The following is a 26081-nucleotide window of genomic DNA, read 5'->3' as shown; positions in this document are numbered from 1 at the left end:
GTGACGTCACAACAGAACATTCTAAGACTGGTTCTTTGACACTGTCTACTTCATTGTCAGGCTCCTTGTGGCTTCAGGTAATCTCTCTTTTTCAGTGTTCACATTTATGTGACTTTATATCTAAAGAAAGATTAACCGCTAATCCAGAAAGCTGTGGCCACAGTGATAATGTAAGCTGCCACAATCAATGTAAATCCCTCCTGAAATCCAACATTTAACCATGCTGTCTTTAGGTAAATTCTGCAGCAGTGGGATTACTTAAACCAAAAATGGATGAGGCGGTTGTCCCAATGCACAGAGCAGACAGCACTCAGGAGGAAGGTCTTGCTTTAGATGCAGAGGACAGTGAGGATGAGATGAGTGAAGGCGACTCTGATCTCAGTGATGAATGCTGCGAGAGTGGCTCAGAGAGTCTTAGTGGTTGGGGGTCACTTCCTGACGTATGCTTGCAGCATGTGTTCAGGTTTCTTCTTGACCATGATCGCAGGAGTGCAGCCCTTGTTTGTCATCACTGGCACAACGTCATGCGCTCTCCCTCTCTCTGGCGATACCACTTCTTCCACTTTAGCGGCCAGTTGTCTAAATTCAGGCAGTCTGAATATTCCTGTGCCATGGGCTATGCTCAGAACCTGGGAGTCTACCTGGAGAGGCTGGAGGTGCGTGTGTGTCCTCCACGCAGGCCCTTGGCAGCCCAACGACTAGAACAAACCATCAGTGGGCTGCTTGCTGAGCTTATCAGGTGAAGGCCCACTTAAACCCAAAGTTATTTTACACAGTTCAGTGCCTCAGTAAATCCCCCCTTGTACTGTGGTGGTTTACTCAGTCTCCACATTATTTTGTCTTCGCAGAGTAAGGGCCCCACTGCGATCACTGTCTCTTGTAAAGCTGGAGTTGGATCGGACTGCCTGGACGTCAGGGCTCAGGAAATCTCTGATAAAATGCCTGATTCACTTACTCCACAGAGGAGCCTCAAAGCTCACCTCTGTTTGCCTGAACGGGATGCGAAACTGCCTACATCAGGTGAAAACCATGAACACCACTTCAAAGATAGTCCTCCAGCAGATATGGCACTGCCAGGCGTGTTAAGTTGAAGCTCACCAGACAAGGATTCAGACCAGAAGTTTTAGTACATGAATGAATGAATTTTAAACGCTAGCTGTGACTTTTCTCTGATTCCACATCCTTTAATTAACCCTTTAGGGTCTGGAGCTGCTTTCTGCCCTGTCACACTCTCAGATGAGAGTCTACTCTCATTGCTATATCTCCTCTTTGAGCCTGGAGGGTTTCTTTTCTGGTGCTGTGCCTGTGCATCTCAACTCCAGCCTGCCCTGCATCCTGCATCACATGCAAGGCCTCACCAACCTGAGCCTGAGTTACTCTTATCTATCAGATGAGCTGCTAATGGCTCTCCAGGACAGACAGCAAAGATGGAGGCAAAGCCACAGTGCAGATGGGAGGCCCCTGCAAACATTTTCACTGTACTGCACTTTGAATGAGCCACACAGTCAGGTAAATAGGAACAAAATAGGATTTGGGATTGATCTAAAAGTTCTGGATGTGCGCATATTCTCAAAATTGCATGTAGAAAGAAATTCCACTGGTGAACCTCCCTCAGGTTTCCGCTGTTCATTTCTCTCTGTGCTTCATCCTCTCTGCCAAGCTGGTGTGTGGTGACTCATGGGCAGCTTTGTCATCAAGCTGCCTGGACCTCAAAGTCAAACTTAAAGTAGACCAAGTCATCAACACTGACCGACTTGCGAGGTTACTGCTGCCTGAGATTCCCCTGAAGGAATACAGCATGACAGCCTTCTACTCCCCAGAGGAAGAATGGAGCGCCACACCCCTCCTGCATAATATGCTGCCTCAGTACAGACACAGCCTGCAGGTCTGTGAGCCAAGCAATAGAAAATACAAAGTGCGGAGGAACAGTGTCAAACTGAATGTTCAGCCAGGAACATGTGAAATATGGTCGTTTGTGTGGTTTGCTACGATTTAGAAATAAAGGTTTAAAGTATTTTTTTCATTCAACTATTCAAAACAAAATGTGGATAGGCATGAATAGCCACATCTTTACATGCAGGTGGAGAGAGTAATCTGGTTTTTAGATCTCTACCAGTGACAACATTGTTCGGTCCACCTCTTTTGGTGCAGGCTATAAAATGGATTACTACAAAATTTGGAACAGTGGCTCATGTGACCCTTGACTTTTCCCCTAGTGCCACTACCAAGTTGAAGTTTGAAATTTGAGTCCAATATCCACGGCTCCCAGACTATGAATCCTCATGTATCTGGTTTCCACTATCTACTGGACACTGGCTTGGCAAACACTTTTCAGTATTCTACAGACATCTCTGGTTAGGACTAATTAAAAAGATGAACCAGCTACAAAAGGCAGTTATGTGTGTGTAAAGGCAGTTCCACAGTTATGGATCTCTAGGCCAAATGTTTACATGTTTCTTACGTGTTAATATCATATCAGATTGGCTGGTGTTTTGTTATCTGTACTGATGGAGATCTAATGAAGTAACGTGTTTTATGAACATGTACATTTCACTATAGTTCTATTTAATTAGGATTTATGGCAGATGAGTTCATTCTTCATTTAATTCAATCCAAATAATACATTGATGTGAAATGTGTTGTGGATAATATTTATTGTTTCTGTTTCTAGAATTTGACCCTGGACCTGAGCAACTGCAGCGAATCACTGGATGAGGAGCTGCTGGAGCTGGTCAGTGTGTGCGAGTGTCTGAAGCAGCTGAGGGTCTGGGCTTTCTTGGAAACCTGGACTGTGGGGAGGCTGCTGCACATCCGGCTGACACAAAGGGTCTTACTCAACAAAATCAGAGTGAGGACAGTTCAGAACTGTCTGAATGTGCACAAACGCTGTGATGGACACACACTTGATAATGTTCATGTTCGTCATTATATTTTTCAGGTGAGAATCTATTCAGTAAGTGAAAACGGAGAGCAGGAAGACCAGCTGGAGGACATACTGTCTTCCTACCTGCATCTCCCTCCTGAACTGGATTTTTCAGCTATAGTCTACACCTTTGTATGATTACTGAATACATGCAAAAGTAGTCATAGATGAGCTGGTGATATATACACGCACAAGTTAAATAAAATAAATGATGCATGAAATTAGTGTGTTTTATTAATTTGTTAACCAAATGAACAACTGGGCATTTTAATTTGGCATTTGTGCACTGATTGGTTCTCTGCCTCTGTGTGTTTTCAGGGACTGGGGGTTTGGTTAGATACACTGACCTAGTTTCATTATAAAGGGTGATTGGGGGAGGCAGTATGTTTTTGTGTTTGTGTGTGCTCTGGCATGGCATGAGCACTATTTAAAGGAACAAGGATTAAGAGGCAACAGCAACATACCAACCTCATGACACACCACCAAGGGAGAAAAGGGTATTATAGTGTTTTAATCGTATTAACAGGATTTCTTGGAATGATTGTTATTATATAATTGTGGTATTTGTGTAATTGTTTGTATTCTCCTCAGTATCGCTTTAGTATTACAATTGCTTTGGAAAGTATTAAGAAAACTTCACTTTTGCACCCTTGATGTTGTAGGCTTAATTTTAAATTCATAAAATTGCCATGATTGTCCCTCAATCTACACTCAATAACTCAGTTACCAAACTATTCAGACCCTTAATTCAGGTCTTTAGAGGGAGGCCTCTTTGGCAGCAATTACAGATGTAATTGTTCTTGGTCAAGTCTCTACAAGCTTCAAGACCAACCTTGGAAAAGAGGATGTTAACCGTAGTTGGAGTCAAAAATACAAAAATAAAAGCACTACACACCTGGAATTTTGCAGTTTATCCCATCCTTCCTAGCAGATCCTTTTAAGCTCTGTGAGATTGCAGAGGAAGCGTCTGAACACATCTTTGGATCTCTCCACGGAGAGGGATTTCTCCTGAAGCTTTTCCACCATTGTCTTGGCTGTATGAGTCGGCTCATTGTCGGGATGAAAGTTCAGACATGTGCTGCCTTCACCTTGCTTCAGTGTTGGGATGGCATTAGCCCAGACCAAAGCCCTTCTCACCAGTTGCTCAGTTTGGTTAGATGACAATTAAAGGAAGAGTCCTGATGGTTCCACACTTCTTCCATTTCACAGTTACTGTCACAGTTATTACTGGGGCCTCTCACAGCTTTAGAAAGGCTTTTATACTCTGGCCTAATCTATGCCTTGCCACAATTTAATCGCAGCCCTCTACACAGAGTTCCTTGGACTTCATGACTTGGTTTTTGTTCTGACACACAGTGTGAATTGTGTGATAGTACATACACAGGTGTGTGTCTTTCTAAACTCTGTCCGATCAATTAAATTGGCCACAGGTGAACTCCAGTCTGGTTCTCAAGGATAATTAAAGAAACAGGATGCACCTGATCACAGTTGGGAGCAGCTGAACACGGAACACTTTTGTAAAAGAAGATTTCAGATTTTGGTTTTTAATTAAGTTACAAAAAAAGAAAAAACTAAAATAAATTGGTATTACTTTGTCATTATGGGCTCCTGAGTGTAGATTATTGGGAAAAATGGCAAATATATAATTTGTGCAAAACCTGAAGGGGTCTGAGTACTTTCTAAAGAAAAAGTATATGTAATTCCAGTACAGCACTACAGTATATCCTTAACTTTGCACTACTAACATGTACTATACAGTGTATATACACAGTATTCTGTGTATTTTAGTGTCATTTATTTAAGATATTGTTATTTCTGACCTGTATTAGATCATTCTAGTGATGTGTATTATATATGTGTGTGTCAAATCAACATCATCCGCCACGTTATTGGTCGCCAAAAGTCATGCATGGTCACGTGACTGAATAATGGCACGAGGTAGCAGTCTGAGCCAATAGGCAGCCCCATCACCTGACCGCTATTTGAATATTGATGCTGCCCCTGCCGCCACATTGGTGCGCCCTGCTGTCTTGTTGTTGACTTTGTCTGAGTGGGACAGTTTTCCACAGCGGGAGATTTCTATAACCAGCCGTGACGACAAAAAAACATGTCCTCATTGCTAAAGCCCTTTTCGGTGTGTGAGGGGCCTTGCGAGAGCTGCGGTGTCAGGAGAGGATGCCCGAGCTCGGCTCCCCACCAGCAGCCTCCACCCCAGCGTCTGGCCGCCGCTGCCGCCGCGACGGGTCTGGGCTGTTTACCGGTCTACCAGCGGTCGTACGCGGCGAGGAGGAACCTGGCGGCTGCTGCAGTCGGAGGGAGGAAGATAACGCATCCTGGGAAGGCCATCCTTGCAGGTTCATTTTGCAACATTGATATTCAACACACAAACCCCGCCCCCCTCCTCATAGGCGTCCATTGCTTTCTGCACAGCTTAATCTCAGTCTGTCGCACATTAAGTTAAGGATATCTGCGGAGAAGTGGGTCAAAACCGGCAGGGCTAGTACTTATATGATGTAGGTGTATTTATTTATAGTGACACAGACTCACACTTTGTTCATTCGAATCATCTGAAAAGATGCTAGAAGGTTCATGGTGTGAAAGGCTGCCCTCAGCTGTTCTTTAATGAGATCAGATCAGTATTCAATTGAAACATAAGGAATGATCTAGAAACACACACCAGGAATCAACGAGAATCCACCACACACTGCAATTAATCCACCTAGTGTTATGATTATACTGCAATAGAAATGCCAATAAGTTCCTCCTGGTCCCAGAACATTCAAGAACAGCTCTGCACAGTCAACAATTCCTGACAGCGGTGTTTTCTCCCTGGCACTCAGGTGGCATCGCAGGAGGAATAGAGATATGTATCACCTTCCCTACAGAGTATGTCAAAACCCAGCTGCAGCTAGATGAGAGAGCAAACCCACCGCGATACAGAGGCATCGGTAGGTCACTGGGACACGTATGACTGCTGACAACATGAAAGCAGGTTTCTATGCTGCACTTTTTGGTTTACTCATTCTTGGATGCTGACACTGTGTGTGTGTGTGTGTGTGTGTGTGTGTGTGTGTGTGTGTGTGTGTGTGTGTGTGTATGTGTGTATGTGTTTGTGTGAGAGCAGGCGACTGTGTGAGGTTGACCGTGCAATATCACGGACTCAGAGGGTTATATCGAGGTCTCAGCTCCCTGCTCTATGGATCGATACCCAAGTCTGCAGTCAGGTGAAGATGCACACCGTCCATAGTAGTTGTTGCTTTACAGATTTTCTGTTCACATATCCCCGGCAGTGTAAATAATATAAGAGCCACAACAGAAAATCACATTTGCCTCTTTGCCTCCTTTTGGTTTGTATCATCACAGATCTATGGGGTGTAAACTTTAAATAAATTTATTGCAGGACTGATATCAAAGCAGTGACTTGTAATTTCTTTTATTTTTATTTTGACCATTGCTGATCTTGAAGATATATAACTTTCCCTTCTTCCTGTCAGGTTTGGCACGTTTGAGATGCTCAGCAACCCAATGAGAGATGCCACAGGTCGGCTAGACAACACACGGAGCCTCTTGTGTGGTTTAGGAGCAGGGATAGCAGAAGCCGTTATCATCGTTTGCCCTATGGAGACGCTCAAAGTCAGTGAAGGCTTTTTTTTTTTTTTTTAAACTGTGGTCAGCTCTTTCCACATTTTTATTTTAATTAGCAGTAATCTGGATGAATATTGGCCTAATAAATTCTTCCCCCATCCTCCAGGTGAAGCTGATCCATGACCAGTGCTCTCTCAGACCTCGCTACAGAGGCTTCTTTCATGGAGTCAGTGAGATCATCAGAGAACAGGGTGAGAGAGCAGGATGGATCAACATAAAGAGGATTTTACTTCATTTCTCTGCACAGACAGTATAGATACACAGGACCATTTGTCACATCAAGTGCTGTAGTTTTGGTCCTGCTCCTTTTTATTGGCTACTGGTAATAATAACGGAGTCTGTAACTATAAATATGTATATGTATAGTTTGTGCTTCATGATGACACATAATCTGATTGACTCATCAAGGTGTGAGGGGGACATATCAAGGTCTGACAGCGACTGTGCTGAAACAAGGAAGCAATCAGGCCATCCGATTCTATGTGATGAACGCACTCCGCAATTGGTACAAAGGTGAGAAATTATGCTTATTGTGAAACTGATACAGTGTCCCTATCCCTTTTTTTCTCTATGGCATTTTCATCCTAATTCCTTCTGGTAGTGGTATATCACACTTTTGACAAGTGCAACTTTTTAATTTGGCTTCTAAGGTGACGACCCAAGGCGAGACATGCACCCAATCATCACTGCGATATTTGGAGCGACAGCCGGAGCTGCTAGTGTTTTTGGAAATACACCTCTGGATGTGGTGAAGACGAGGATGCAGGTACAGTAATAGACACAGCCTCCGATGATTGATGTGACTGTTATCAAGTTTGCCTCTTCTAAGACACTTATTTTATTTATTTATGTTTTTTTAGGGTTTGGAGGCCCACCGCTACAAAAATACATTGGATTGTGCCTTTCAGATCTTGAAACATGAAGGACCACAGGCGTGAGTAATCCTAATCCTGATACTCACTTTGGGTAATTATAGTTTCATTACTGTACGCAAACCACCTTACTTTGTTTCTTTTTACAGGTTCTACAAAGGGACGGTTCCCAGGCTTGGCCGTGTGTGTTTGGACGTGGCCATAGTCTTCGTGATCTATGAGGAGGTAGTCAAACTACTCAACAACGTGTGGAAGACCCAGTAAACCTGCACAGAAGGGGTCTCATGCCCTCTATTCTGGGTCATACTCACTCTATTCATCAGCCTGAGCAGATGTCACTCCATCCTGACCCGTTTGCATCATCGTACATAAAATAGATAATTTGCAGGACAATGATTTAAAAAATTGAGGGAGAGGGAATAGCTGTGCATCTCTCTCCAGCTATCTGACTTATGAATAACACGAAATCATTTTCTCATGAAGGACAGGACAAGTGGAACTCATGTGAAGATCATATTATTTTATGCATCTGACCAAACTCAGTTTCTTAAGTCTTATTGCCAGAAACAGAAGTGTATTTTGAGAAGAAACACGTCAGCATTAATAACAAAAGGTTTAAATTAGACAGGGCAGGAAAAGACAAAAAAGTAGTCTGACAAAGGGATATCATGTCAAATGTTTGCGCTTCCTATGGCTGTTACCTGTTACCGTCGATGTTGTGAAGACTGTACTAAAACCATAAATGCATCAGCTGATATACTGAGCAAAGAACAAACATGCTACTGGATACAAACAAGTTCGCTGTGGTACTTTAATATGGCTGTGCAGTACTCAAACACGTCACAGTGTTGTAATCGCTTACTTGACTGTGCTTATGGCATCATCACACTAAAGTGTTCACAGTATGACCCTCGCTGTGTTGCCGTTGAAGTTTTATTACTGTTCAGTGTGCGTTTTGTGGTCGCTGCTGACAACACAGTATGGCTGCATGATACTCGACGTGTCGATCGATCCTCTTACACAGTGACAGTAGCTCCCAGTCTTGTTGAGGCTACACAAACGGGTCCGAAGTCAGGACGTCGCTAGCAGATTGTCATTATTAGGCACATATTGTAGAAACCAATTCATATCTAGTACACGCAGACTAGAAAAAGATTTATTATTAGAAGTTTGAACTCATTGTTTCAATTCTGGTAAATCCATCTTATATTAAAAACTAACAGTAAGTGGGTGAGTTCCTTCTTCGCCTGTATGTGAAGACTTTATTTGGGAATGTTTGACCATCAATGCAACCTTCAGGGAGACAGACAGACTCCAGACAGATTTCCAACCAGCTGCTGGTGTGCAGCCTGAAAAATGAAAGTGAAACTATTTCTGCTGCAGATGACAACATATCTGATTGTTTAAGCCATATGACTTCAATGCTCTTGAGCCTTCAGTGGTTTTCTTGTTTGAGTCATTCTCATCAGACTGTCGGGTCGTGGACAGTAACTGATGAAATAGTTCATTAGCTATCTTTGAATGCAGTCATTCTTCTAACAAAGTGTTTACACGTTGACCTATGTGGGTGAAGTAGATATGTCAGAGGCTTGATAACAAAAATATTTACTCAAGGTTTTAATTGATAGTTAAAACTACACAGCCATGCACAGAAGCCTTTTACTCCAATTTGCCAAAATACTTTAGTAGAATTTCTAATATACAGTAATGTCCTTAAGAACAAACTTATATTACAGTTTAAACCAAGAACAGCATACTCTTCAATCTCTATGCCTCTCTACTGCTTTTTACATGAACTAAAGCACATATTTTCTGGTGTACAATCTTTGCATTTATGCTTTGCTGCTTTTCAGTCAGCAGCATGTGTACCTCATCCTACAGCAGTTCCAATGTGTTCATTCAGATTAAGAAGGTCTTGTTGGACAGACTGAAGGTGTCCTTTGTGCTGAAAAAAAGATGTAATACTTGCAACAAAAAAAAACAAAACACTCCAGGTATTTACAGGATCACGTGTGTAGGGAATATGATGGTTTCACTGGTTTCAATAAACTTAAGATTAATAAACTTGATCTATAAGCGTCTGGAAATCTGTGTTTAAGACATCAGATCAAGTAAGTGAACATTGAGGGCTGGTTGTTATTAAAAAGAGTAAATACCACAGTCATGCTATAGAGCTTTTTGAAGCCTTGCACTTAAACTAAATAACTTTTTTTAACCTGTTGGTTTTCTCCCCTTCATTTAGTACCATCACCCAGAGTGTTTACTGCCTTAAAAAAAGAACAGAATTTACCCACATCATTTGGTTCTTCAACTGTAAACACATTGTTCAGATGACAGGGATGAGTAAACTGAGGTCAGGCATACTGTGAAGTACTTGTCATTTTACAAAAATACAATTTGACAAAGTAAAAGCTGTGATGTGTTATGTTTATTAATGTGAAATATCTACAAAAGTGGTTGAACACAGTATATAAAACCCATTTTTACTGGCACAGTGTAGCAGTCCTTTGACACTGGCATCTGAATCATGCAGCATCAGTTTGTGACCCTTGCTTTCACCACACAAGCAGACAAATCAGCAGGTTGAGGCTTTGCTGACAACAGGACAGAGGAGATTAAAGGCTGAAGGAGCTGGGCGAGCATCGGCAGCATTAACATCACAAAGGTATTAACACTCCCACCTGTCGTCTCGCCAGTTCTGTCACCTATAATATATACAGCCCTTCTAGTACAGCTTAAGGTGAAGGACAAGATGTAAACATTCAGGGTAAATTCTTTTTTAAAATCCTCAATTTTAATGTACGTATGTAAATATATTTATATTGGATATTTAATATTCCAAAACTGAACATAACATTATTTGTAGTTTCTACATTAGAAAAACAAGTACTTTACGTGTCAGGGGCCCTGATTAGTACAAATAAATATGTACATTGAATGGAAACCCTTTAATTCTTTAAATTGAGATACTAAGTGCAGACGATCTTCAAATACAGCTTCGACTTGCAATAATCTGAATGAATAGATATTCTGATGATTAAAAGCTCTTGCATTTTACACTCCCCCTCAGCTAAAAGTCTTTACAGTCTTTGTATCTTGGCCAGACTGGAGTTCCTTGACACTCTGTAACTGTTGACAGCCAGTGTAAGAAGTCCAAATGGGAATTTGGCACAGTTTAGCCACCCTTGCTCCATCTGTCAGGTGTCTTGACAGCAGAAGATGTGAATCCTTAACCAAAGTTAAGAAGAATGGCTACCTTCTCCATCTGGAAATATACAACACAGGTGTGAGGAAATGCTGATGTTCCTGCTCTCAAAAACTGATAAAGCTGTTTGCATCTTACTCACATTCTGAGACATTTATCTTTCCCACCACTGGCCACTCTTTGTCCATCAGGACTCCAGTCCACTGCAAAAACCTATAAAGACAAGGAACACCAATTTGGCGAAACAAACAACAACAAAAAAAAAAGTCGCTACACAGCTACCAGGAAACTGCACCAGTCATTAATCCTTTGAAAGCTTTCCTTTCCTCACCTCATCAGCATGTCCGGGTAGGTCCATGTTAAGCTTCCCAGTTTTAATGTCCCAAACTTTAAGCGTGCTGTCACTGCTGCCACTAACGAGCAGGCGGCTATCAGCTGACCATGCCACTTGATAAACAGATGCCACATGGCCACGCAGGGACATTAAATATCTGCAGGCACGAAGAGGAACAGGCAGACAAAAGAAGAAATTACACAGTGACAGATATAAAAGCTTATGCTTACATCACCATCACTGGGTCAGCAGCAGTATTACACACAAATCAAGTACATTTCTGCACTTAGTAGTAAGATGATTGAGATACTTTCTTACTTTCCAGTACGTCCATCCCAGATTTTAATGGACTTATCAAATGAGGCAGATGCGAGAAGCCTGGTGTCTGGGGAGAATAGCACTTCATTGACCAGAGCGCTGTGGCCAGTCATCCTGGCTAAAGGCTTCTTGTCTTCTGCAGGATTCCACAGGAACAAGGTGAAATCATCTGAGCCTGACACCAACCGCTCCGGAGCTGATGCCTGCAGCATGACAGAAAATGTAAGAGCACTGATATGGGACTTTATGGACAGACTACAATAAACAGTACAGTACTTACCCTGACTTTCTTATATCTCTGCAGTGCTCTTTCCTTCAGCTCTTCCACTGGAGAGGAGGGGGGGTATTGAATGAAAATATCAACTAACTTGGCAATATGTGAACCAGAAACCCAAAAGAAAGCAGCGTGTCTTACATGATCCAGTGACATCCTGGGGGTTCACAGTGGCAGTTGCAGGTTCAAAAGCACCAGTGCGCAGGACGTAGTCTGTGCTGAGAGCCAGAGTGTTCACCCAGTGTGCATGACCCTGCAGAGTCCTGCACTGAACACCCTACATCCACCAACACATGCACACATGAAGTGACATCTCATCCCTCTCATTTATCTCAGTCTGTAGCTATCAACATATTGTCAACTGCACATAAACTTACATCTTTGGCTCTCCAGACTTTGACTGTCCTGTCATGGGAAGAAGTATACAGAAGTCCATCTCCTCCCCACTTCACACATGTGACTGACTGAGTGTGTCCAGTCAAGATCTTCTCACAGCGCCCCAACACAGTGTCCCAGATACGTACTGAGCCATCCTTAGAGCTACTTGCTAAGTACCGACACTCTGGGTTACTGGCAGGAACAGAGGGGCAGATCAGAGGATACAAATCATTCTTTTAAATTTACATCTGTGTGTTTTCTACTGTGATATGCCAAATATGTTTTCTGTGAAAAAGCCTAGTTATTGTAATTTTATAGTTTAACAAGAAAAATATGTCAGTATAAATGCAGCACCTGAATGGAATCTTAATTAAGCAAATAATAGGTTGCAAATAACCAGCAGCAAAATACACAAATGGAAAATACTAAACTCACAGATGGAGAGGTTCCCAGCAGAGCCAAGTGATCCATTTGGTGTGTCCTGTCAAAGTCTTCCCCATCTGAGTACCCTTCACTGGATCCCAAAGACAGATCTAGAGGAACCGCCACACAGAAAAATAAATGCATGATGTTCATGGTATAACTGTTACAAATACAGATTAGATGTGTTTTGAGCATACCTGACTATTCTTGCATCCTGAAGCCAGTTTTTTACCATCAGGTGACCAGGCAATGCTCAGTACCCAATGTGAATGTCCTAAAACCAAGCAGAATATAAGTCATTGGTGTCTAAAGCCATTAATCAATCATTTATGTCATGATGAATAGCAGACCATCCTGTCATAAAGAACTGATTTTACCTCTGGCAGTGTGGTGGGGCGTCTCAGTTGTCAAGTCCCAAAATCGCACAGTAGTATCACCTGAACCGCTGGCTAAATATCTAAAACAAAGATAAATGAATTAGGAGCATGCCGAAAACTACCTATGGGGAGCACCTTCAGAACCTAACTCATATACAGCACATAGTAATTTTTGTTATATCAAAAGGAAAGCATGAAAACAAAGTCACCCACTTGCCAGTGGGGCTGAAGGCAACTGAGATGACAGCTTCTGTATGTCCCTGTAGGGTGCTGGTACAGCGGGCCACAGCTCGAACTCTGAACACAGCCTGAGGCTGATACACAACCGGCAGGACCTGCTCTGTCTCGACTCCAAGAGCCTTTACACAGGACCCCAAATCCGTCACCACCTCAACCTCTCCATGCACAAAAAATGCCAGTGGTACTGGCTCTTCCTACAATAAACGAAGGAAAAAAGGGGGACATATTCAATGGATTTAAAATTCAACTTCATGAGAAACTTTATGAGAAATCAATGTATGCTCTGTGAGGCCTATAAGAGATATACCCCTTTGTGGGATATTTAAGTGTTTATAAAATCAGATATAAGAAAAGCTGGATTTGGTTACTTAAATACAATTTTACTGTAACATTTGGAATTCACCAATAATCTATCATAAAAATATTGTAGAAGTTGACAAACCCTGACTAAACATACAAGACCTAAGTGCCTTCACATGCAGATGTGTAAAGCTTGATCACAACTTAAAATCTATATTTGTTAAGATAATGGCAGCCGGTTACCTTCTGTAGCAGTGCATTGCAGACCAGCTGCAGTTTGTCTGGGGTGATGTCTAGAGGCACATCAAAAGGTGAACCCAGGATCTCCCCGTCCTCGTCCTGAAACTGGATCAGCAGCCGCTCCACGTCCTCGCTCATCATCAAATCTAACGATTAAAAACATCTTTCCATAAATGGCGCTATAAACACGTTGTTTTTACTCCTTTAATACTATTTAGCTTCCTCTTGTGTTTGGGATATCTCTGAATAGCAGCTCCTGTGACAGAAAGCATCAAACCTATTTGTGCTGAAAGAACAGCATGGTATAACGTTACTTAGCTACGGTTAGCTAAACTACCCAACAGAATATCCACTAACTTACTAATATCAACTCAAACAACAGGACAGCGACCAACACATTGCGGAAAAATGTCTAACACTGTTAATATAAAGGTTTAGACCAAAGCCTAACATCTTTTCTGCGGTTACTTTTAGCCTATAGTCTCAACCAGCAAAGCTAACTCCGCTAGCTAGCCTGCTATAAGTCAGCCTTGTGTCCACCTACTAACTTTTAGCAGCGACAAGAAAACAGTAAAATAATCGTGACTGGTTTAAAACACTGTACCCAGTTTTATATGACATTATTTTGGTGCATAACTGTGCTAAAACTTTACCTGTAGCAATGTGTTAAAACTCCCCACGTGTATTACAGCGAAGAGCCTTTGAGTGAAAGATGGTCAAGGAGGCGGAGGTTGTGAAGTCTGTGGACGGATTCGCGCAATGGATTGTGGGATTTTACAGAGGGAACCGTTTTTGTTAAATCTCTTTGCTCATCTTCACTTTCATAGTATTTCGGTAGATTTTCTGCCTGGTATTTTACGTCAACGTGAGATAAGAGATTTGAGGAGAGGCTTTATGTGGGTCCTGTTATTCACCAGGAGAAAAAAAAAATACTCCGTGTCTCATTGTAAGGACAAAGATTTCATATATGATGCTAATGTTCAATTTTAATTAGACTTTTCACTTTGATTTGCATCAGCAGGAAAACAGACATCTTAAGGTATTTTAAAAACGCCTCTTTCAACATTTCATTACAGTCAATACGTTTCCAGACAGATAGGTAATTAATTTTAAAAAGAGGTAAATTATAACCCTTTATAATTCTGCTCACTCAATTTGTCATGTTATGCCTCATACTTTTATTACTGCATGTGCATTACACATCGGGTAGCCAAGTCATATATGATTGAGAATGCCTCAATGTTGACATTCAGTTTACATCAACATCCAGATCCAATACTGGATGTTTGAGAAAAAATCATGTGTGCGTTATATGTTAAATCTTTCTCCAGTCTTTTGACTAAATTGCTGGGGTCCAATAGTTGATGAAAATAATCCACAGCCAGAATTAAATAAAGAATAACAACTCAGTTGTCAGGTGCTTCTTTCTGCATTTAGGCCGTATGATAAAGTGAAACAGCCTGTACCAATATAATGTTGTTTTTTTTTTTTTACAACAGCTTCCTATCATCTTCTTCTTGCAAAGGCACTAATGTAGATCAAACCAAAATACAAAATCTACTTTCAGGTACGATTTGACAAAAGACTGTTTTCACCTGGGCTACTTTCAGTAGCAAAACCTAAGCTGACTTTTATTTTTTAAAACAGTTCTGCAGTTTGGCATGTTTATTCCAGTTTTCTGCTCTAACAGGCAGTAAATGGCCATGGGGTAAGCTGGTTGGCGACTCATTACAGCGATAAACCTATTTGTTGAGAAACCGTTACAAGAGTGAATCTAAAGTAAAGAAAACTCCTTAAGGGTAAAGGTTGGAAACAACAAATTCAAATTTCCAGTACATGTGATGGCATGTTGTGGTGGTCGTCAAGTTATGACCAAGCCCATTTATCCAGTTGTTGATCTGAGTTGATCTTGGGGCATTTGAAAGTCTGAATCAATTCTGTGTGAAGTTGCAGGGGAGTTATACAACATGGTATAGTAGTGAATTCATTCTTATTTGCTGAGCCCGTTGAGGATCTCAGGAACGAGGCCTTCCATGGTGGCACGCCTTGACTCCAGGATCTGGAAGATTGAAGACAATGATGGAGCCTACAACCAAACAGCGGTCTTATAATCTAACACAACTAAAACTAAACTGCTCTGCCATAAATTTGAGCTTTAAAAGTTTATTATGTTTCAATTTTAGTTGGCATTGTTGGACGTGAAGAGAAAAAACAATAATAAGATACTGAAATAAAACAAAGTAAAACCATAATGTGTATAATGTGTAGTACCCCTACCTGAAAGTTAGTGCTGAGGCCGACGAGGCTTTGCATGTTTGTACTGTAGTACCCCAGAACATACTGTCCACCAAGCACAGGGATTTTATCCTTATTCACAGATATCTGCAACAAAAACACACACAGATGCATATGAATGAAGCCTACGTTCATATACAGTAGTATTTGTTAAAACATGATATAAATGTCTCACTTGCACTATACCTGTATGACTTCATTAATCTCTGGCAGGTCGTTCTCTCTAACCCAAACGAAGGTTTCATAATTGGATGCACTCTTGAATCCCACCTGCCAGCAAAAACTCATGATTTCAAATCTGTTTTGTATTATGCTGCAGTTTTTAACCCTTATGTTGGTCCCAGTACCTTGTAGAGGCCTATCCAGTCCCATGTGGAGAACATGAAGTCCTCTTGGATGGTGTAGTTAAGAAGTACATCTTGGTCCGCACTCCATACACCCAGAGGTGATATGTGAACCAGTGGTGTTTCAAAGCACTTCCTCAGCTGGGGGGACAAACGAGAGGCTTTAACAATATAGAAAAAAAAAACTTTTCTTATTAGTGGCATTAAAATCAAAAGAGACGATTTTTTTGTATGGACTAAGAGAGCTGAGCAGTATAAAACAAAGCCCTAGTATCTGCTCTCACTTCCAGACTGAAGGTTGCAATGACAGGCTTGTGGTCACTGACTCCATAGCTCATGTCGCTGGTGTATGTGTCCTGGCTGACCAGGACTGGATACTCATCTTGTCCATCATCAGTAGAAGTCGATGCCTTCTCATCATCATCCTCTGGTGGTGGGCTTTTGGGTTTGATACGCCACAGGATCCGATCTGTCCAGGCTGGCTTCCTCTTTTTGCCACTGAGCGAAGCAAAGGTAAGTGTTGGTACCACAGCTTCTATTTGAGAATGAGTTAAACTTTTGTTTCCGCTGCCTAAATGACACAGAGTTACATTTATATCTATCCATGTGAAGCTAAGTTACAATTGTTATGTAAAAGAATGGGGACCAGTGCTGTTAAAGAATGCAAACCAGACAGACACATGCAATGTAGAGCTGTACCTACAATGTACCATGGTGTGGAGAGATGAAGGATGGCAGAGTTATGAGTTATGTATTACAACATGTATACACACATTCACTATAAAAAGCAACACATACAGTATGTAGGAACAAACAGCGGGGTGCTGGGTGTGAAGAGGGAGTTGTCTCCGTTCAAATAAATTCACAGATCCTGTCTGAAATTCATGAAGAGTATTAAATTTACTAAATCCCTTTGTGTCTCCAGTTATTTTAAGACTTCAGGTGATAAGCATATATCTTTGTAGGTGCCTATACTATAGTATGAGGCCCCCGTTACTCCTGCAGAGTATATCTGTGGAGACACCCACTTTGGTGGGTTTAGCTCCCTGTACCAAGCCCCCAACCAGACAGAGAGCAGCCCCCAGGTGAGGGAGGTGAGGAGGAAGAAGAGGGTGGTGCTGTTGGGGGACAGACAGACACACACTTGGGGTCAGAGTCAGGGATGGATGCGTCTGTTCCTAAGGGCTTCCTTACTGCTTTGGCTGCTTGGCATTCCTGGTTAGTGAGTCTCAGGGGTTTACATGTTTCATTTTAACTAAAGATGTGGTGGCAAAACGTACAGATGGTGCGATGACATAGAAATAAGGGAATGTGGAGCATGCAACACCAAACACATAGAGTGTATCTTACTTAAACCCCGGCCATGTTTTTGGAGCTCTGTGGAGAATTCAGATGGAAACAAGATGAGGTCTGGGTGTGTGTATTGGAGTGTGTGTGTAATGTTTGCTGCACATTTTACCTGGTATCATAGGAGTCAGAGTTAAGGTCAAACTTGTAGGTGGGTTTAAAATTTAGTGGACCTTCTTCAAATTCCTGGAGGAAAAGCTCCTTCTTCTTCATCATGATGAGCTACAGGAATGTGAAATATAATAGTGAGTGTGTTTTTGTATTTGTGTGTTTGTGTGTGTATGTGTGCTCCTTTTGTCACATCACCTGGTCTTTGTTCCACAGCAAATTGAGGCGTCCGCTGTTGATGGATGAGCGGAGGAAGTGCAAGCCATGGTCTGCGATACGGAAGTTCAGGTCGCCGAACCAGAACACAACCCTGTGAAAACAGGATGTGGTGTCATTTTACCTGATACTCAACAACACTGCGTTTGTGAGTGTGTACGGTTGTGCATGCACTGACTTATGATCCAGGACTTGTGGGGTGTCGGGGATGTCAAACTCTTGTGTCTCCAGGATGTATTCAAACTCATCAACACGCTGCAGAGCATAGTTCATGTGCGCTGCAAGGTGGCAGTTGAGGAAGCACATCATGTGACCATAGAAGGAAAAATGCACAGACACTCCTCCTTTATTACCCTGACACAGAGAAACAAACAGGGGGGCATAAGGTATGTGAAGTCATAGTCATATCAGCATTTACAAGAAAATTACATTTATTGAAGTCAAAAACATGAATTCCTCTCATTCCCTGTTTTTTCATTAATGACATATTTTCTGTATTTATTTATTTAGATGATACTTTTCCTTTAATGTGGATTATGGTCTAGATTATTTGTCCTGTAAATGTTTGCCCCGGTTTGCTTCTTTAGCAGTTTTACCCTTGAATGTTTGTGTTTGTTATTTCATTCGGTCATCTCTGTTGCACAGTCCACTCAACAAGCACAATGGGCCTTTCATAGTGTGTTTAAACTCTACAGCATCTGACGCCAAAGGGATTTCTGGTGTAAGGAGTTGTTCTCTGTAAGGTCCAGGGCGTCCTCAGTGTGATTTCCTACCCAGAAACCAAAGATGCCAGTACGAGTGTAGGTGGTCTGGATGTTTCTGATGAAGGGCAGGTGAATTTGTTTGGCAAAAACCAGCAGAAGCAAACCCTGCATCCTCACTGATGTGACCTAGACACAGATGGAAATAGTGATAGGTTTTATTAACAATTTGAAATTTGGTTTTGACTGTATTTCATTGTATTATTAATATAAAGACTGTATGATATCAACATATAGTGTTAAGATGAAAGACAATATATGAGAATTTTAAGCAAAGCAAATATTACCTTTATATTTTCTAAGTAGATTTTACGACACTATTGTTTTTTCAGGTGTTTAGATACACACATTTACATGCATATACACAGAAACACTGTCTTTTCTCACCTTGACAAAACCTCTGGGTGCCAGTGTGTTCATGAACACGAGGCTCCAGGAGTCGTCCGCTATCATGTCTGAGATGAACCTCAGCGGGGCAGAATTCACCTCCTGCAGACTGACACACATCAACACCAGTGAATAAAAAACACAACACACAGTACGGGATCATTTCCTCTTTTTTCCAAATTAATAGAAGAAACATTTTTTGTGTTATTCCAGAGTTTTAGATTCCAGTTTCCATATTGTCATTCCTCACCCAATCACATAGAGATCTGTGGGGTGCTGGACATCCAGATGCAGCAAAGAAGTGACGTCTTCAGGAGGCTCCGCTGTGGCTATGTTCCAAGTCACCATGTGCAGCCTGTCAGTGCGTGTGAGAGGGGAAAACAGGAAAATATTAAGATGTCAGTTACATTTTTACATTGTGCAAGAGTTGTTATATTCATATTTTTATAGTAATTTAGAGCATTGCTATGCAAATTCTAACCAGCCTGAGAAATTTCAATCCTACTTCATTTACTTTCGTCTTATATATGTCAACGACATATTATGCATCATGGAGCATTCAACTGTTTCCTTTGACATCGGAAGTATTAAAAACAGAGAACATTAATAATTTACTTTTTCCACATTCACATTTTTAATCTCATAGAGAAGCCAGGGAAGTGTCAGACTGTAAGAAACCCAGACATCAGGCAGGTACATTTCACTTCACCCTCCTGTCAGTTTTTGCAGTTTTTTTTAACAGCTTAGAGTTTACAAAGTGAGTTCTCTTTTCTGTGGTGCTGAACTAATATAAGTTCATTATTATGTCAGAGGCAAACACTTTCTGCATGTTGTGTAAAGTCATTGAGCATGAGTAAAGCATATGCAACTGGAAACCTGAACGTGTCTGTGGGGATGAAATGACCACAGAGCTGAAAGGCTTCGTCCAGCGAATGGGAAACTTCTTCACCGGCTTCATCGTCGGAGCTCATGTCGTCTATGCAGGTCAGAAGCTGGGACAAACGCTGGCGGAGGACCACTTTGGACCTCGAGCCCTGAGATACAGAGCTGCTCGTGCTGTCTGAGCGCACACGTGGACTGTCTGTCAAGGGGTCCATGCTTGGATCTCAGACTGAGAAACGATTTTCCAGGTGTTGGTTTTGTTAACTACTCTATGAAGGCTATGTAAGATTTTCTGAAATCAAAAGTAAAGATGTAGATGATCAAGTAAAATCCGGTAAAAAATTATTAAAGTTAAAAATTGATTCCTCCTTAGACGTCTTTGATTGATTCAGTTGCAGCCATTAGATGTGAGAGGCCTCCACTGTGCTCAGGTCACTGGCAAGAACAAGAACTGGTCCCTTGTTAGTTAAATCTCTCTGCATGTACTTTAGACAGCTTCTGTTTTAGATCCTCCAATCTGGCCAGGATGAAATCAATCAATCAAAATCCCAGCACCTAGGGTAGTGTAGTCCTTCCTGTAGCAGCACAGTCCTGTGTGATTATGCCATGATGGAGCAATGCTCCACAAAGCAGTGGGGCTGACTAAGGAATGTGGGCAAGAATGAGTCCGAGTTGGATTATAATCACAGCCGTGTGTGTGTGTGTGTGTGTGTGTGTGTGTGTGTGTGTGTGTGTGTGTGTGTGTGTGTGCGTGTAGTCACAGGGAGCAGAGGCTGATCCTCCATGTTTGTGAGTACTGTTGTAAAACTTGGGCAGCTCTTCAGATCCCTGAGAAAAATGTAGCCGCACAGTTGCAGCAGTGCATTAGCGAGGGGTCAGCAACAAACAATAGCATTAACTTCTTTTGGCCTCTATCCAGCCTCTGCTCATATAAGTGAAAGCTTGTCTTTGTAAACCCATTATAAGCTGTGACACAGACGTTTTAGCGTTTCTTTAAATAACAAAGCTCAAATAATTGTAATTAACAAGTGTTGCAGCACAACAGTGGCTACATTACATAACAGATTTAGAAGGACACAATACATGAAACAATCTGCAACACATTTTGCCCAATACCTGAATGATTTAATGATTTCAAAACCATGAATGTGATGAGATAATGTTTCTAGTTTTAGATTAAGAAGCTTGTATTGCATAACACAGAATAAATCAAATTAATAAATAAGTAAATAAATAATTAAAATAAGCCTCTGAAACTACTAACTATTAACCAACTTTGAAACCATAGTCTGAATCTTAGAGTAGATAATAACGTTTCATAGTAACAGCATTTCAATAATAATGTAGTACACAGGTATTGTGTGTATTGTCGCCATGGGTTTCAAACAAAAATAGTACATTATTTTGGGGATTACAGCATTAAATACTTTTTTGATAGTATTTTACTGATCAATTGTGATACCAACACTTTCTAAGCAAAAAGGGAGCTAGAAACAAGGCTGGAGCAAAAGAACAATCAGAGGCAGCTGTCACATGCAGAGACTTAGGGCACATTCTTTAGCAAGCAGAAGTGTTAAGTGGATAACCGATAGGGTTTAATGCGCGGTGAGAAATGATGAATGGGAGACTATTTAAGTTTTATTATAGAGCTCTACATAGATTCAGAACCAGCAACTTTAAAGCTACTTATGAAGGTTAGGTAATTCAGTTACGGCTTTGTTTTTTTGGACTCTCGCTGTCCCTGCATGCACTCTTCTCTGTCTGAACTATTTTTTTTCCCCACAGTCCATTCTCACTTGCTGGACAAAGAAGAAAAAGATTGTGTATTGATCTTACCTGCACTTGTCTCTGCAACCATCCCGTAATCTTCCAGCGCTCATTTTCTCCCCTGTAGGAACACACAGACACACATATACGTAGACAAACAAGAAACACACATACCAAGCAGAAATGCTTGCCTCTATTACAGTGGGAGCAGAGTAGAGCAGTCAAAGTCAAACCTGACAGGGATCCCTGATAGTCATTTCTGAAATGGATTTGTAATCATGTGTTATCACGGTCAGCTTCATCCATGTTAAAGTGACTGTGTCCTGAAGGTCACATTTAAAAACAGGAAGACTTTATACACTAGAGACAATTTTATACCAAATATTGGAAAACTTGAGTAAAATGTTCTTAAGATTTTAAAAATTTGATTTGATTTGATTTTTTTCTAAGCCAACATAATGTGAATTTATGAAATTGGGGCTGTTTATTTGTTAAAAACAGACATACCAAAGCCATGACAGCAATAACAATCACAATTGCTACTGGCCATCAGAAAAAATGTCCAATATGAGCTCATGTCTCCAGTCCTCCATGTCATGTCTCCACTAATAACTCCCAAACAAAACATTTATATACTATACTAGAGTTCCACTATGTTAACCAACTTTATCTCCCCTGTTATCTGTGATTTCCAATGGGGCTAATTATGTCTGCAAATAAAAGCACAAATAAACAAGCCAAAATAAATGGCTTTGGTTTACATTTCTTAGTTTTAGTTTGGATGTCTTATTTTTTATAGTTGGTCTGTACTTCTTATTTATTTCATTGTTGCACTTTTTTTTTTTTTGTTAGGCTGCATTCATGTTAGAGGAGCTAAATCTGAAGTGAAAGCAAATCAAAACAATAAGGTGACTGTTTGGAAACCAAAGCAATGACCTGTAGATTAAAATACTATAAGGTTTAAATAGAGCTGAGGAAAATAATCAACTAATATAATATAAAAACATTGTTTTAACCAACCACCCTGCCCAAACATAGTATAACCCTAACCTTAGGTAAAAGTCCTGAGTGGGCTGCTAAAACCTCATGGGGCCCAAATATTTTGGAGATCCATCATGTGGAAAAATATGAGCGTGTGAAAAGATCTTTGTCTCCCTCTATTTACTGTACACACACAGTAACACACTGACTTATTAAGAGACTGGATTTATTGTCATGATAACTCACTAGCAGGTGAGAATAGATCGATTACACAGGAACATTAAATGCAACAGGACTAACACCCATACAGTATTTTAGGATATAACTAATCTAATTGATTCATTATAATTTATTTACTGTTATTTTATGTATCTTCTGAAAAAAAATCATTCATTCAGTACAGTACCGTTGTCTTGTGTTGTCCAGAGAAAGCTGCAGACCCTGTGTCGACAAAGATTTATCAAAAGGACGTTGAGCGACTGGGTTTCTGTTTTCCTATTGTGGGTCCTGTTGTTGGACTGTTTTCTTTTTAGTCCTCTCACTTTGTTCTCAGCTGTTTCCCTACTGGGTGCAAGGCCCCTGCTCTGGACTTAAAGCGCAACATTGGATCAAGCTGTGATCCCAGGCTGGTTAACAACCCAGTGAGAAAGTATTATCTTGTACATGAATGAACATGTCTGGTAGTTAAATTCCCCAATGCATGGTAAATGTTGCACCAAAGTCCTTTCTTGAGTTTTTCTCCCATATGAAAAGCTCTGGGTTGTTATAAAGTTACATATGGCAGCTGAATGTGAGTCTAAGTTTGTTATTGTCAAGCATTTGTAAATTTTAAATTGGTTACTTGTCGTAGAAAAAAGTGTTTTGGGCTCTTGGAAATTATGAGCGACACCCAAAATAGTGCTCAAGATAAATTAGCTGTAAAATAAATATTGAAAAAACAGCTTAAAATCAGGCTTTTGATTCCTGCAAGGTTATGACAAGTCTGGGTAGTCTGACTCAAAATCTTTATTATGCTAAATAAATAAACCTATTGGATCACAAAGATGTGTAGTTTGTAGGATTTCCTCTCATACAGTACATCTACTAACTGTGTTGAGTCTCATCACCATCTCAGAAACCGTGTAGCGGCTTTCTGTCGTGGCCCCTCTTCTGCCTGATAATCAGGATTTAAAGTAATCTTTGCCATCCAAATCCTGATTAATTTTCCCCTGCTTACAGTGTTTGTGTGTGTACTGGCTGCTGCCTGCCATAGGCTTTGTTTTGATGCTACTACAGGGGGCGCTAATGGCAAATATTCAAATTCCACACCTTTGATAATGTCAGCAAATTGTTGTTTGTAAATCCCATTTTATGTTGATATATATATATATATATATATGTGTGTATATATACACATAAAAATTTAATGTATATATATTTATATATATATTTTTTTTTACTGATTTTGATGTATGTTATTTATTTTGACCCGCCTGTGGATTGATCAATAAAAACCCTTTTTAATCTCCTTTTTTAAATATCAAATTAAGTAATAAATTGCTTTTTATAGCTCATCTAAGCAAAATTGAAGCAACACTCATAGTAACAATATATTGCAACATATCCAAAACATCCATAACCTGTCGAGGCATTCAGTGGTGATTATTTAGTTCATTCATTTTTCCAAATTCCTGGACTTCAATTATATTGTCTCAGGTTCTATGCTGGTAAAATAAAGCCACTCACTGTTACATGTTACCAGGAACATGAAACTACTTTGTCCAATCAATCATCGATGCTCATGTTACAGTCAAAGACAAACAGCTGGAACATGTGTGCAGTTGCTTTCTTCTTTTTATTAATTTCTTTACGTCTCCAATGTACAGTAGTGTTATTGGAAGATAAAATGACAAAAAGGCACAAATTCACAATAAAAGAAAAAACAGGAGACAAGTTAAGAGGGGCGAGAGAGAGAGAGAGAGAGAGAGTAAGAGAAAGACAGAGAAAGAGAGAGTGGGATTTAACAATTTAAAAACTGGTTGAGATTGTGGAATCATTTGGTTTTATACTCTGATTATAAATCCAGGAATCTAACAACAGATATCTATGAAATGGTCTCTGTTAAACTGTGTTCTCTCACACATTTGTATAATATCGTCAGGCTCTTAAAATGGACCTACTGTCAACGTCTGTTTTCAAATGATGTTTTTCTTTTCTGTGTAGCTATGAGCTCCAACCCACTGGCACCTCACTGTAGAATAATTTCCCCTTTGGTCCTTGTCACTAACCACAGGCTAACCACTCGCACTGAGGCGCCACACAGCTAATTATGTGGATCAAAAACTGACCCCAGCTGCCGTTAAATGTTCCCTTTCAGTGAGAGAAGTGAGTGTAGTTCAGAGACTGACAACAGAGGTACAACAACATTGAGAACAAAAATATATATTTTTACACTGCCCTGCCAATGGGATGTAGCCCCTGAACGTGCAACGAGGGAGAAGAAGGAGTAGTGAAAAGGGTTTTTGCTTCACTTCTTCTTTGTTTTTTTTTTTTGACTTCAACTATAAGCCACACAGCAGCTCAGCTTCGCTGAAGCATCCTAAAACCAGCAGCAAAATCATCTATAACAATATTAGGAATTATATTCTACATTTTGTGTCTACGGCTGAGAATATTCCTCAAACTGTGTTATCAGCACTATACTCAGCAACTACAGCTCTACATCCCCTCGCAGTAATACCTCTGTGAGAGCAACTTGGTCATTAAGGTCTGTGTTATGCTGAAGAAGGAATAAGATTAGAGTCAAGAGGGTGTGCTGTATAGGTTTGGCAGGACAGTCTGATCTATATATATGTGTGTTCATCTACATTAATTTATTTACTATTTACAAAGTCAATACATACGGTACATCCACATAGCCCCATCACAGACAGCGAGTGAGATGGCTGATGGAGGGAGGTTGAATGGGTTAGACATCCAGAGCTAGTGTGTTTTCTTTAAAGAGGAGGCAACAGTGAAAGTTAATTATGGATTTTTAAACCTTGACAGAAACAAGGACATGAAAAGTGTCACAAGGGTAGATTCACTTAGTTTTGTCAATGCAGGTCAGAGCGGTTTAGTAAAAGCATTTTCATGCCTTAACAACCTTATGGCTAATAAAATGTCAATTTGGGTGTATGTGCTACTGTGCTTTTGCTTTAAACAGCCCAAATAAATGTACAGGATAATTACGCTGCTCAGGTATGTATGATATATGCCGCATAAAAATGCAATTTAGCATGAAACTAAGAAAGCAGAATAGTTGAGTCTAACTAGATCAGTTATGCTAAAAAGTCAAGAAATTGAAAAACTTGTACAACTGATTAATACAGACGAGTTTGCTGAACATCTGCATTTTTATTAATTTTATCGAGGTAATGACAAAATGGTGAGCATGTGACAATAATAATCTAAGAGGCAAAGTGATCCACTTTAATCTAGACGTG

The 26081-nt window shown here is 40.5% G+C and overlaps 4 protein-coding genes across 4 annotated transcripts; 2 read left to right on the top strand and 2 right to left on the bottom strand.

Annotated features, from left to right (window-relative positions):
* The first annotated feature begins 269 nt into the window (after nt 1-269).
* On the top strand, nt 270-3061 carry LOC113143079 (F-box only protein 39). Its single transcript, XM_026328539.1, has 6 exons — nt 270-739; nt 849-1020; nt 1201-1509; nt 1661-1885; nt 2672-2848; nt 2939-3061. The coding sequence occupies exons 1-6, from the start codon at nt 270-272 to the stop codon at nt 3059-3061; spliced, it is 1476 nt and encodes a 491-aa protein (XP_026184324.1).
* Nucleotides 3062-4951: 1890 nt separating this feature from the next.
* slc25a1a (solute carrier family 25 member 1a) lies at nt 4952-8537 on the top strand. The gene is made up of 9 exons (XM_026328634.1): nt 4952-5277; nt 5764-5871; nt 6048-6147; nt 6418-6556; nt 6675-6759; nt 6977-7081; nt 7219-7334; nt 7429-7502; nt 7590-8537. The coding sequence occupies exons 1-9, from the start codon at nt 5031-5033 to the stop codon at nt 7702-7704; spliced, it is 1089 nt and encodes a 362-aa protein (XP_026184419.1). The 5' UTR covers nt 4952-5030; the 3' UTR covers nt 7705-8537.
* A 1309-nt stretch (nt 8538-9846) lies between these two features.
* On the bottom strand, nt 9847-14259 carry nle1 (notchless homolog 1 (Drosophila)). Its single transcript, XM_026328336.2, has 13 exons — nt 14183-14259; nt 13533-13675; nt 12963-13183; nt 12750-12829; nt 12570-12646; nt 12385-12482; nt 11949-12141; nt 11713-11848; nt 11578-11624; nt 11298-11500; nt 10977-11136; nt 10788-10858; nt 9847-10705 (listed from the first exon to the last, which is right to left on the bottom strand). The coding sequence occupies exons 2-13, from the start codon at nt 13668-13670 to the stop codon at nt 10693-10695; spliced, it is 1437 nt and encodes a 478-aa protein (XP_026184121.1). The 5' UTR covers nt 13671-13675; nt 14183-14259; the 3' UTR covers nt 9847-10692.
* Nucleotides 14260-15471: 1212 nt separating this feature from the next.
* On the bottom strand, nt 15472-20084 carry inpp5kb (inositol polyphosphate-5-phosphatase Kb). Its single transcript, XM_026328854.1, has 13 exons — nt 19864-20084; nt 19238-19342; nt 18988-19096; nt 18613-18729; nt 18018-18193; nt 17822-17933; nt 17628-17737; nt 17519-17545; nt 16453-16666; nt 16172-16309; nt 16011-16094; nt 15807-15911; nt 15472-15588 (listed from the first exon to the last, which is right to left on the bottom strand). Exons 1-13 carry the CDS (start codon nt 20082-20084, stop codon nt 15520-15522), a joined length of 1587 nt encoding a protein of 528 aa, XP_026184639.1. The 3' UTR covers nt 15472-15519.
* Nucleotides 20085-26081: the final 5997 nt, after the last annotated feature.

The sequence above is a fragment of the Mastacembelus armatus genome, chromosome 14 (genome assembly GCF_900324485.2).
Source record: "Mastacembelus armatus chromosome 14, fMasArm1.2, whole genome shotgun sequence".
NCBI classification, from domain to species: Eukaryota; Metazoa; Chordata; class Actinopteri; order Synbranchiformes; family Mastacembelidae; genus Mastacembelus; species Mastacembelus armatus.
This window is presented reverse-complemented; position numbering and strand designations above follow the sequence as displayed.